The sequence below is a fragment of the Passer domesticus genome, chromosome 5, assembly GCF_036417665.1.
Source record: "Passer domesticus isolate bPasDom1 chromosome 5, bPasDom1.hap1, whole genome shotgun sequence".
Lineage (NCBI taxonomy): Eukaryota > Metazoa > Chordata > Aves > Passeriformes > Passeridae > Passer > Passer domesticus.
In genome coordinates, this window is record NC_087478.1 from 77,123,014 (window position 1) to 77,136,391 (window position 13,378).

Here is a 13,378-nt window from a genome sequence, read left to right on the forward strand (position 1 = left end):
TAGGTTGTAGTAATGAAACAGGTGGGTTTTGCTTGCTACAGGTTGCACTGCAGTACATTGAAATGTCTGCTGCCAGATTGTAAACATTTTCCATGTTAATGGTGTCTGTCTCTGTTTTTGGACAGTCGCCTGTGAGCTGAGAAGACATTTATCTTAGCTGCCACATCAAGCAGGATGTGGTGTTAGCTGTTTTAAATTTTTCATACAGAAAATGTGTTCATAACTGTTCTTTTCTAAACCTTTTTTCTGCAACATTGTGTAGTTCTTGCCTGTTCTTTTTCTGATAGTCCTTACAAGTTTTTCCATAATCGCTAGATAGCATTTTCAGCTTGTGTGAAAGCAGGTCAGGTCTTTGTGCATGCAAAGTTGCTGTGCAAATTTAAATATATATAAATATACATATAAAGTTTTTACTTGGGCTGATGTGATGCTTTTTAAATTTTTTAAAATAGGTTTTCATATAAGATGCGCTTTGAAGTTTTTGTTCTATTAATGAACAGTGAACGAGAGAATTTTGTTTCATAATTGTAAAGTTCTGCAAGCTGTCTTGGGGAAAAATGGTTTAGCACTTGCTTCAGTGTTAAACCAAAACAAAAACTGTTTTGTTTTTTTAAGCTCTTTATGTTGAGAGTATCTTTTTTGTTTGTTTTTTGTACTCTTGGGTAAGGGCTTTTATATTGGCAGAAAAAACAAAGGTTTTTGAAATCTACGGGAGAATTTGCCAAGGGAAGAGGGTTAATGCATTTAATACATTCACAGTTGGACATTGTTCCTTGTGGTTATCACCATCTTGTATGGTTAAGGGACGATTTATTTGTGACTAAATTTAGTCTCAGTAGAGGAGGAAAATAGCAACAGTGCTGCATGTTGGTCCCATGGAAGATAAGAGACCATACTTGTGAGAGTCCCATAAAATGCTAGTGTGAGTCAGAATACTGAAAAACTAATATTTCTGGTTGTGATGTTATCTGAAAGAATTCTTCCATGTACTTTTGCTCTGGGATGGAAACTGGAATTTTTTCTTCTTCCTGATTAATTGGTATTGCAAAAAAGAATTTATTTTTTTTTTACTTCCCTCACTTTGCCGTTTTCGTGGTGAAATATTTTTTTTCCTAGTGTGAACTGTAATATCTGTGAACTGTAATATCTGCTTCTACAACAAAGTGATAAATGGCACTAGGGAAAAAATAGGGGGAAAATAAAAGAGTTAAGATTGATCTTGTAATTTCTTTTTGATCTTGAACTGTGGCAAATCTGTGTCAGTGGAAATACTGAAACTGGCTTCATGTGTGGAAAAATGTATTTAGTTAATATTGGAATAGTCACAATTTTAAGGTCGAACAATGGTGTAGTGAAAGTTGTCATTTCAAGAAAAATATTGGAGGGTTATGTTTGCTTGTTTCCAAAGACAACTTTTCATCTCAATCTGCTGCTTTTGAGTGAAAAGTGAGTGCAGAGCAATGCGTGGCAGCAATAGCAGAGTTCTTCTCCCTGAGTTTCAGCTGTGCCAGCTCTGGGAACCCTTCCCATTACCCTGATCAACAGCTAATTCTAGCCCTTGGCTTTCATGGCATGAGTTATTTGATGTTTCTGGAGTAGCAGAGGGGCTGGTGCCTGCCTGTGGATCAAAGCTGAGAGCTGAGTGAGCCCAGGACTGGAGTTTCCAGCTGAGGTGCTGAGAGCTCCCCTGCTTTCCCGGGATAGCTGGAGATGGTTCCTGCACAGCACCTGCAAAGGTACCAGCTCCTCTCTGCTGCCTGGGAGCTGCTTTTCTCTCAAGGGTATTCAGAGTTTAACAAAGTGTTGGCTAATGCAAGGAGAAGGCAGTTCTCCATGGCATTTTTTCATGGCATTTTCCACATTGAGGGTGAGGAGCTCTTTAGAAATTACCTTTTGAGCTCCTCTGGGGTGTTGCTGAGGATTTAACCAGGTGATGCTTCTGTGTGCAACAGTGATGTACTTCCAGCAGATTTTAAACTTGGTGGTTTTGGGGTGAAGTTCTTTAACTGAAACACACATAAGTCTGATCTGTTGGTTTGATTCAAACTCATCTAAAGCTGTTAATGAGTGTTTGCCCTGATTTACTGCGGTGAGTTTCCAGCACGTGAATTAAGTGCTGTGATTTGGATTAATTTTCAGGAGAATCCTAATGAATGCAAGCTCTGGGTGGAATGTACTTTATGCGGTGTCTAAGAAATCAAATCTGACTTGTTTTGAGTGCTCAAGTGGTGTCACAGCAGCATTTTTAGCATTTTGATATCTCAAACAGTGAGGCTAGTCTGAAATAGCCTTTCTGTTTGGAAGAAGTGTTTTTCTTCTAGATCTGGGGCACAGTGTCTTGCTTATTGAAGCAACTTCAGTGTAACACTGTGCACTTTGTTGCATAGTTTATATTTCTGAACTGTTTTGCATAAGGATATGTAGTTGAAATAGAAGAAATGTAACTTGTATTAAAAAAATACATCTGCAATTGTTGTTTTGGCAGATAAATTCAGATAATGCTGGTGGCTGTTTTTCCTTGGCTAGTTCTTCTTTATGTGCTCTAAAATATTCTGTAGCAATATTGTTGCCAGTTTTTCTTATCATTTAAAAAAAAAGCCAGAGTGAGCACTTGAACATCTTGGGAACTGCTCACAAAGCAGTATCAATTTCCATAAGCTTTGTAAATTTCCTCATGCCATTGTATCTTTTATGAAATTGTGTGAAGTTGACAAAATGCTGGCTTACCCTGACCTTGTTTTCCATTTAAACTAAGATTAAGCTAAACATTTTGAAACTATTTCTTGTTGTATCTTTTCCTATACTAACTTATTCAGAAAGGTAAAAAATACCCTATCGTTCCTTCCTGGATTTTACTTTTTTTCTTTCTTCCCTTTTCCAGTATTCTTTGCAATATTATTTTTTGGTTGCCAACTTCCACCCACTTGCACTGTTTCTGCAATTTCTTTTGGAAGTGTATCCCTGTTTTAAACCTAATCTTTACCCTGTTTGCCCAATTATTATCTCACAAACATGCTTTGGAGAAATTCATTCCTAATATCTGGCAAACCTGGCTTCTGAGCAGAAGGGCAGGTAGATGACAGCTGGTGTGAAAAGCAAGATGTTGGGATATATTAGATGCTGCTGCTCCTTGGACACTGCCTGGTATTCCTTCATCTGATGGGCTCAGGAATGTTTCAGTGTTCTAATTTTGATTTCAGTTGAGCCCAGCAGTAACATGAAATAGTTTACACTGGAAAAATCAGTGGAGAAAAAAAAAAAGTGAGAACTGTGTAGTAGGATAATTTTTACAATGCAGTCGTTTAGCTACATTTTTTTGCTTCTCTGCTAGATCTTGGCTATTGACTTTTCCCCAGCCCAGAGTCCCTGTGCTGAAGAGTTTCCTGCCAGTACTTGTGCTACAGCATCTTATTGCACTGCAAAAATAAGGAATTCTCTTGCATATGCCACCAGAGTCTGTATTTAAAATAAAAGCAGAGGGGAGAAGGAACAGCAACAGGATGATGTCAAACTGTTCTGGGTTGTAAGAAGTCCCTGCTGTTGAAATATTATTTAATTGAATTAATCTCAGCTGGTTAATAAGAAGTATATTTCAATCAAAATATTTTCTTAACCTGAGCAAAGATATAAGTTACAGTTTGGGAGAAAATAAGAGTCTAGAGCCAGTTTTCAGTGGAGCCGTGATTCTTTTGTTCCTCTTAACCTCGTTGGTCTCACTGCTGGGTCATTGCTCCTCTTTCAGATTTGCATCTGTGCTTGCTGAAGTGGTGTGGTCAGTAATGATTTCATGATTGTTGTTAGTTTTGGTTCTGACTTCTGCATTTGAAGTGGGGCTGACAGCAGTGCTAAGGAGCCTTCTGGTTGAGATCATGGTCAGAGTAGTTTCTGTCTGTCCTGCCTTCCCATTTGCAGGATGATTTCACAACACAAGGGTTTAGAAACCATGTCCTATGGAAGCTGGCAGTGCTTGGAGGACAGATACTACTGAGTGGTTTTAGAATTTTGATTCTCTTTCTCAGAAAGGTAACAGGTAAAGCATTAGGGCCAGTTAGAAACAGGAAGAAAGATTAGATGGCATCTCAAGGGTTTTGTCATCACCAACAAAATTACACCTTGAAGTATGATGTAGTCTCTTTTCCTCTTTACTGTGATAATATAACAATAGAAAAAGCGAGAGTAGAAGTTTCTTTTTGAGTTTAAATGTAAGGGTTTAAATAAAACATTGGTTTGTTTAATTAGGAGGAATTTAAAAATACCGGAGAACTATAAATATAGGAGAATATATTCTAATGTGGGTCAAAGATTTAGTGATAAACTAGGTATTTGATGTGTTATTTTTATTGATGCAGATTTTAATATGTTATTCTTATTGATACAGATATGGTCCTGAGCACCGTGAGCACGACTTCAGAGATGGACAATCAGATCTGCCACAACTTGTGATTGGCCTTAAGTTGACTTGCAACCATCAAAGAGCTTAACAGGAATTGTCTCGTTCCTGACTTTTTGCCTGTCTGATTGCCTCACCCCACCAGCTTCAGCATGTATGGGAGCGCTCGTTCCGTGGGCAAGGTGGAGCCCAGCACGCAGAGCCCGGGGCGCTCGCCGCGCCTGCCGCGCTCGCCGCGCCTGGGCCACCGCCGCACCAACAGCACGGGGGGCAGCTCGGGGAGCAGTACCGGCGGCGGCAGCGGGAAAACCCTTTCCATGGAGAACATCCAGTCCTTAAATGCTGCCTATGCCACGTCCGGCCCGATGTACCTAAGCGACCACGAGAACGTGGGTGCAGACACCCCGAAGAGCACCATGACCTTGGGCCGCTCGGGAGGGCGGCTGCCTTACGGTGTTCGCATGACTGCCATGGGCAGCAGCCCTAACATTGCCACTAGTGGAGTTGCCAGTGATACCATTGCGTTTGGAGAGCACCACCTGCCCCCGGTGAGCATGGCCTCCACTGTGCCTCACTCGCTGCGCCAGGCCAGGGACAACACCATCATGGACCTGCAGACGCAGCTCAAGGAGGTGCTGAGGGAGAACGACCTGCTCCGCAAGGATGTGGAGGTGAAGGAAAGCAAGCTCAGTTCTTCCATGAACAGCATCAAGACCTTCTGGAGTCCTGAGCTCAAAAAGGAGAGAGCTCTGAGGAAGGATGAAGCTTCAAAAATCACCATTTGGAAGGAGCAGTATAGAGTTTTGCAAGAAGAAAACCAGGTTTGTCATCTAATGTCACTGCTGTGTTGGTGTGGTAGCATGGTTAAATGACTTCAATAAATTTGCATGTTACACTTATGCAGCTAAATTAGGTTGATGCTTTTCTTGGCTAATTGATGTGGGTAAGATGTGTTTTCAGCTTGCAAGCCTGTTTTTAGATGTTTCTTGTCAGACTTGTAACCTACCTTGAATGCTCATTTTTCCTTGGGTGTTGTGTGTATTTTTTCCCCTAGGATTGATGGTAACCACTTGGTTTCCTTTTGGAAGTATTTATTTTGTTCATAATTAATATTTTTGTGCTGTTTACCTCTTGAAGTGTTCTCTTAGATGCAGAATGTACTAACTGCTGACCCCCAGTATAACTGCACTGGTGCTGAATGTTGACAAATTGCCATTAAAAACAAAGTTAAAGGTACACTCGCTGGTATTTAAAATGTCCAGACCTGCAGTTTTCACAAACAGATATAAATTCTGTTCTTGGCTACATTTAAATAACACTGTTTAATACATGCTTGCTGTTCTTTTTTTTTTTTTTTTCATAAACTGTGCATATCTTGTTATGCAACTATCCTAAAGCATCCTACAGTTTTGTTTTTTTGGTTTCTTTTTTTTGTAGTGGTCTGGCCAGTTACAGAATAGGCAGAAGAACACAGATTCTCAGGTGTCTAGGTCTTTGGTCTAGTGTATGTTAAAAACATCTCCAAATTAAAATAAAACTCCGAGGCTGATTCAAATTGAGGTGTCTTTGTAGTCAGTTCTACTGATTAAAATCTTTCTTAAAGTTCTCCCACCTAGAGCTCCTTAGTCCTGAAGTAAATATTTCTCTTTGAATGAGTGTCCTCCTGCTTAGTTGTTTCTGGCCAAATGTGGGTTCAGCCCCTCTCTGGACTGTCAGATAAAAAAACCTCACTATTCCTATGGAACACAGACCCAGTGACCAACTCCAGAAGTTCCCTGAAATGTAAGTCAGCTTTCATCATGACAAAATTACTTTCCCTTTTGAGCTTTTTAAGTATCCAAGCACGTTTAATGACACTTTCCATTATTCAAATGTGACCACGTTCTTGCAGCTTTTAAGGTATAGTTGCTATTTTAGGCAATGCTTTTTGTGAGATTGCTTTAGAAGGTGAAGGAGAGAGGGAAATGCTGGAGGAAAAGGGTACTGCTTGTTGTACTCTGCTTTCAGGTAGCCTGTTTTAAATAGTAAATTACTTTTGGTTAGGGATTAGTCTACTACACTGAACCTGTCTGCAATTTTCTTTTCACTTTTCACTTTTTAAAGAGCTTGAGTTGAAGAAAGTAAGTTGCTTTCCCTGAGACAGTATGAAATAATTTAATGAACTTGTCATTTAGCTTTATAGCTGTCTTCTTACCAAATGGTAAGTATCACAACTTGTGGGACTTGTTAAGGTGTGTGACACTTTGTCTTCATTTACTTCTGTCATCTTGGAATGCAGAAAACCTGAAGTAAAATAATTTTTATTGCAAAGGTAGGATTTCTTTAGAAGCAGTAATGTAATGAAAATTTTAGTTATAATGGTGCAGTACCAGGATGACATATATCTGGAATACCAGTCACTCAACTTTTCTGGTGTTCTTTGTATTTCAGTTGCAGGTAAGTCTTTTAATTCTTAAATTCTTGTCATTTTTGGCCCTGTTTTCATATTGAAGAGACTGTCTTGGAATACAATAACATTTTTTCTCAAGTCAGTTTTGACATTTGAGGATGCTTTGGAAATCTTGCAAGAAAAATGAATACATGGTTTAGAACAGATTAAACAATTACTAAATACGAATACAGTAGAGAATAGTGATTTCTCTTAGATTTTTTTTTCTTTGTCTTTCCTTTATCCCCTAATTAAACATTTACAGATATTTCTAGGCTGCTGTTCTCTAGGCAATCACTGTAATTACTACCCCACTGGTAGAATTGTATAACTTTGGTCCAAAAGTAAGAAGGGTGCAATTTAAAAGTAAAGGGGTATTATTGTATTGAGCTGTAAAAACTAAGAATGCTAATTAATAGATTATAGTTAGCTAACAGTGTGTTCTAATTAAATTCTGAATTTACTGTGTCTTCTGTACCCTTTTGGAGTTGGTCACTACAGCCTTTCACGTGGAAGATCAGTTTAATAGGATTTTCTCTAATTAAACAGACTTCTCTGTTTAGACTCTGAACAAGGAATTTCCCAGATGTGCTGGGGGACCAGAAAATATCTTCATTACCTCTTCAGACTCCTTCTAAAATGAGTTCCATTATAATTGCAGGAACTGGAGTTTTAGACTTAATTATGAGTATTTCAGCACACCACTTTTAAAAAAGCCTTCTTGCACGTGTAGTACTTGTGCTTTATATAAGGTTTATCTCAGACCAATTGTATTGTCAAAAATCGACTCAACTCATGGAGCCAAGATGCTGGCTGACTCATACCATTATCTGATAGTCATCTCAATCTCTTTCCTGTGGTCATGGCTCTTCATTCTTCTACCCACACTTGATTGTCCCTGATTGTATTGCTGTTCTTGTCACCTCAGCTTGAGTGATTGAATTGTCCCTTGGGTTTGGGAGTTGTTAAAAGTACCTGGAAATGTGAGCTAGCAGTGGTTGATTGCTACCTCAGCCTTCTATGAGTAAATGCATCCATGTCTTTGAGTTTTCTTTCCTGTCTCTTGGGAACGTGTACAAATAAATGTATTTCTTATTGATTTCCAGGACGTTTTCCGGGTTCAGTAAAGCTCAGAGAATGAGTGGGGGGACTAAAGAGCATGCTGCCTGTCCTGAGGCAGTCACAGCCTTTTGGTTGTCCTCTGAGGGCACAGGAGGGATATAATCCTGGGTATAATCCTCAGGGTGCCATGCACATGCTCGCTGTAGCTCTCACCTCTAACTCCTGCAGTCCTGCCCAGCTGTGGTCTTTTCCCCAGTTGGATTCATCAGATGCTCTGAGCAAATTCTGCAGCTGGGGTGTGGAGCTTTATTTTTGTCCTTTGTTACTGATCCTGAAGAGACAGAAAATCTTTACATAAATGGAGAATGTCATTGAAAGCTGTCTTTGAAGAGCTCAAAACTAAACATGGAAAGTATTCCTCTAGTTAACATAGATTCTTGGAAAAACACGACAGTTTTCAGTGCAGTGTGGATGGCTCAACCAGTCATTCTTCACAAGAAACCCAGAGGAAAGTGCAAATGATTGCTCAGTTATGCAAACCTATGCATATTCAAGGAGAAATTGATGAAACCAGTAAACAGGAGCTTGGTTTTGGCATGGTGTTGCTCTCCTCTAAATTCTTTAGTGGGAGCTGTATTTTTCTGAGTTGAAAAATAATTTTTTTTTAGTATGTGTGGTTTAAAGCTTCCCTGGAACCCTCTTCATCAGAAGCCAGAAGAGGAAAGGAAAGACAGTGAGTATGTTTTGCACCACGACAGAAATTATTTGCCTAGAAACTGGGCAGTGGTGGGGTGATGTGAAACTCAAGGACAAAGGAGTTCCTCTCAGTTGAAACTTGCTTATGACAAGGTGATTGTGCCTTAAAATAAGTAGTGCAATGCAAACTGATGTCTAACACCCTGCACTGAAATTTCCACATTTGACTGATCTACTTTTAAGATCAGATTTATGTTTTAGCTAAAATAGTGTGGTACTGCTGAAAACATCTTTTTGCTTTGATGCATTTCTGTGGTCTTTTTGTGGTTAGAGACCTTGGATGTCTGAGTCAGATATTTTAACCAAGAAAATATTTCTGAAAGGAGTTTCACCTGGCTTGGGGTAAGCACTTGAAGAACATTGTGCTTTATTGTGATGGATGTATTCCAGCATTTCACCAGCAGAGTCAGAAGTATTTTCCATTTCTTAGTAGTGTGTAATGAGCATCTCACTTTCAAAAGTGTAGTTGTCCATGTGTTAACCTCTTAAATGCATTGGGTGGTGCTGTTAGGAGACTGTGTGAGCTTCTAATGAGTCTGAAAATCATATTGATTCTCACTTCTTCATTGTTTTTTTTTTTCAGTTATGTATTTTAAAAAAAAATTGGTATGTCTTACTGCTGTGTCATTCTGTAACTAGTCTCATTCCTGAGCTGGTTATTCATTGATAGAAAACGAAGCATTCTTCCATTCTGGGTGTTAAATTGTGCAATATATGGTTTCATAGGCATTGCTTAAAGGCATTCTCTGTATCCCAGAGCACTGCATTTAAATTATTCCTTCAGTGGCAGATGCCTGTTGGTTCTCTAGATTTCTGCCAGCTTTAAGGTTCCTTCTGTCATTCCCCAGCTGCAGCATGAAATTATAATTCAGTTCTCTTTCAGAATAACTCAAAACTACCTCCTCAAGAGTGCTTGGTATCTGAAGCATTTATGGAGTTGCAGCAGTTTATAATGACCTCAGAAATTGTCATGTGATCACCCAAGAGAACAGCCTGTGTTCTGTCTTTTTTTTTTTTCAATTCTGTAAGGAAATAAAACTAGACATTTTGTGGTTATCTGTATTCCCCAAGGCTCCTTTTGTCCCGTGTTTCCTCTTGAGGTAGGATCTAAAACCTTGGGTTGCTTTGAGCTGTAGCATAGGCTGAACAGCTCCTCTCTACTTGATCCATTAAACATACAAGGGGAATACTACCAATGTAAAAGCAGCTTGAAATAAAACAGGTGACATCAGTGGTGATGTTGAATTTAGTAGTTTAACTGTGCTTTTTTTGCTGTTAAGCTGGAGCAGGGATTACTTCAAATTCTGCAGAACTCAGAGCAGACTCTTTCTGCTATAATTCTTTCTCTAGTGTGTATTGAGTCTGTTCAGATATTGGACTCCTAACTAGGGTGGCAGTGTGTGATTCCACCATTTAGTGTTTATATTCCTGAAAAGTCTTGTCTGTAATGCTGTGTTTCTCTAGAAGCCTTTGCTCCTTTCAGCACTGTTGTATTTATGGTATTTGAGTTAGTAATTTTTTTCCTTAAGTGTTCTTTCTTTCTAAAGTATGGACTAGGTAGCTGAAAACTGTGTAAGGCTTCCTCTTTGTTAGTCACCCAGTGAGCATTTAACAATGATAGATGATGGCAACAGTGCAGAGGTGCTTCTCCATTACAGGTAATTTCTGCTGGGGTTACAGCTCTACAATGCCAAATCCACCATTCTCATGTGTTGGCCTTGCTCCACCTGGTATTTATTTAAGTAAAAAGGAGAGGAGCACTTTAGGTGGAACTGCCAGGCCATGGAAAAAAGATTGTAGTTGTGCTGGTCTTATGTCCATCTTTCAGGTGTGCCTCAGGAGCAAAAACTGAAATAGAGCTTTCTTAAAACTCTTTTCAATTTGCTGGTGCTAGGAAGCCTCATACATATGAAGATGATCAGCAGAGTGGGCCATCCTAAACTGTTAGTTGGAAAGAACAGGTTTTTTTCAGCCAAGTAGATTTCTAGGATACAGTTAACAGTCCATTTAATTCTTAAGACATTAGTAAGGCAAAGCAACTTCTGTATTTAGGATAAATATTTGTGTATATGTATGCTCTGAGATAAAAGCTAGAGACCAGAAGAGTTTAGAGGGGATATTTCTGTACCCTGAAAGTAGTGTGTTTGATAACTTGTGAAGAGCAGTGATGCCAGCTATCTGAACTAGTAATTGAAGAAAAAAACATTGTGAAATGACACTTCAGGCTCAGCTGGCAGGAGAGGAATAAGGAAATAAACTTGGTAATGCTCCAGATGCTCCAGTATAGAACTCCTTTGAATATATTTTCTGTGTACACTCGTGTTTAGGGGGCAGTGTTTTCAGTAGTGATTTGTGATGATTTGAGAGTCTCAACAGAAATTAGATTACACCTGCTTGCCAGCAGGTAGCATAGCTGTTGAGGATTACACTTTTTTTTTCCTTGAATGGATAATGCTTTGTAGTTCTTCTGTATAATTTTGGACATAATCTGTTGAACACATGGAAAAATGGCTGCATCTGTTAAATGTAGTGGATCATAATTACATCTCCATTTTTTGTCTGAGGATAACAAGCGGTAGACCTTTTCAGCAAAACTTAGTTTCATAACCCACAAGGTCTACATAATTATGTTTTTGCATAGTATTTTCAGATTGATATTGATTCTCTTGGAAAGGTCAGAGTCACCATCTGTAGTGGAAAAAAAATACAAGGACAAAGTGTATTTAGCTCCCTTCTGTGGTGATACCAGTTGTTCTAAGTGATTTGCTTAGTGCTTGCAGTAGCATCACCTTGGACTGTGAAATAGAAGGGGGTGTTTGGTTATATTGGCAGCCTTGAGAAGCAGGTAGCAACTCAAGGTTTTGCAAAGTGCCATTGGAACTGAGAGATCTTTGTAAATCACAAAAACCCCTCCTTGATTTAGTGATGATTTTGCTTCCAAAGATATTAAATATCCTGAGAGAACGTTACTTTTTTTCCCTATTAATGACCTTTCCCTATTAATAGCACTAAAACCTTCTGTACTGTACTGGGGGAGATTGAGGCATTCCAATATACATCATGTTTTCAATTGCTAAGGCAGTATTGACATTTAAACCATAAAGAAAAGAAAGGAAGGATCTTCTGTCAATATCTAGATCATTATTTGAAGAGATCTTGTGATAATCCAGTTTTTTATCAGTTGGCCTCCATTAAGAAAGCATTCTTAGGGATTCACCATAGGAAGAGATTGTATTCTTTAAAGAAATAACCCACAACACCCCAAAAAAAATACCCCAACTCAAACCCCAAAACCAATCAGTCAAAAGAAGAATCCCCAGCCCCCCAAAAGCATGAAATAGTCTTGTTATGCATGTGTGCTCCCCAAAATGAGCATGATCAAATGCCAAAATACTGTCACAGAACACCATTATGGCTTTTTCTAGAGATCATTGCTTTAGAAATCAGAGGAGTTAAACTTATGTATAACAGTTACAGGAATAAATACCATGTGACTGCCTTCTTCAGTTTAATTTTAGCAACTTCGTTTGTAAACTGGAATGCTAAGTAATGTACCATCATCAGTAAACCTAAAGAACTTGTTGCTTTTAAGCTGTTTCTTGAGCTGTATACAGGGTTTTAAAATTATTTTATTCCTGTTACTATTTAACTGATTGAAGTGTGTGGACAGTGGGCTGTTTTGCTTGTCCCTAGGTGGGAGCTAGTTGTCCAGGATCCCCTTAAAACAGGGAAAAATGTAGTCCTTGCTGCTCTGTGCTGCATGCAATTCCTCTCAGGGACTGCTTTTGAAATCTAATGATTGTTATCACCATTTTGGAAAATAAATAGTATAAGCCAGCAAGGGTGAGCAGCTGGCTGGAGGCAGTTAGGTTCTTACAGAATTCGATTTCACAACATCAAAATTAATTTGAAGGCAGTGTGTAGGTTTCAAACCATCTTGGGCAGTTCATTGGAAGCAAGCAAAATAACATCAGGTTGTGGGGTGATGACTTTTTAAATTTCAGGTGTAACACAAAATAGACTTTTATTGAGGGAGGAAGGAAGTGATGGCGATCAGCTGCCTGGGAAAAAGATATTTTGCAATGCTTTGGGGTTAAATTTTACTTCAGGTGCTTTGTTTAATGCCTGTTCCTCTATGATATCTGCATGGTAATCAGGTTCTGTAGTGTTACACATTTTTGTTTCTGCACTGGTACTCCCTCCTGCTTCTTCCATTCTCCTCCCCATTCCTCTGCTTTAGTGTGCTGGAGAGAGGAGCAGGGTGACAGCAAACAATAAATGGTAATCCAGAATGAAGCCTCATTGTTATCTGTATCAAGTGCATGTTTTCCTGGCCAGTACATAGAGTGTCCTTGGGCTCTCATGAGCAGCGCTGTGCAGGAGCAGGCACTTCACTGAAGAGCCTTGCACTGCCTAAAACATTTCACAGGTGCAGCCTTGCACAGCAGACAGGAGACTTGACATTGGCTTTATGGATGTGTTTGATCCTTCTTATCAAATAATCAGGTACCAGCTACCTTGGGTGGTTAAACTTTGTGAACAGATGGTCTTCTAATTATATGTGGATGTGGATTCCAAGGAACACAAGGGCAAGCTCTTCTTCTGATGCTTTTTGTCACTTGTTTCTGAGACTAAAACAAACCAGCACATGAAGTGCCATAATTCAGGAATTAAAATCTTACTTCTTCAGGTACTTTGTACAGGATCTGTTTCTTTCATAGTAGTTGATTGTATTAATATGT

The 13,378-nt window shown here is 39.1% G+C and overlaps 1 protein-coding gene across 14 annotated transcripts in view; it reads left to right on the forward strand.

Moving 5' to 3' along the window:
- Nucleotides 1–13,378, forward strand: part of ERC1 (ELKS/RAB6-interacting/CAST family member 1) — a 277,084-nt gene that overhangs the window by 5,350 nt on the left and 258,356 nt on the right. For all 14 annotated transcript variants that reach the window (XM_064421242.1, XM_064421249.1, XM_064421246.1 and 11 more), the window contains exon 2: nucleotides 4,379–5,211. In XM_064421242.1, the coding sequence (XP_064277312.1) occupies nucleotides 4,543–5,211 (669 nt within the window). In that variant the 5' untranslated portion in view covers nucleotides 4,379–4,542. The remainder of the gene's footprint in view (nucleotides 1–4,378; nucleotides 5,212–13,378) is intronic.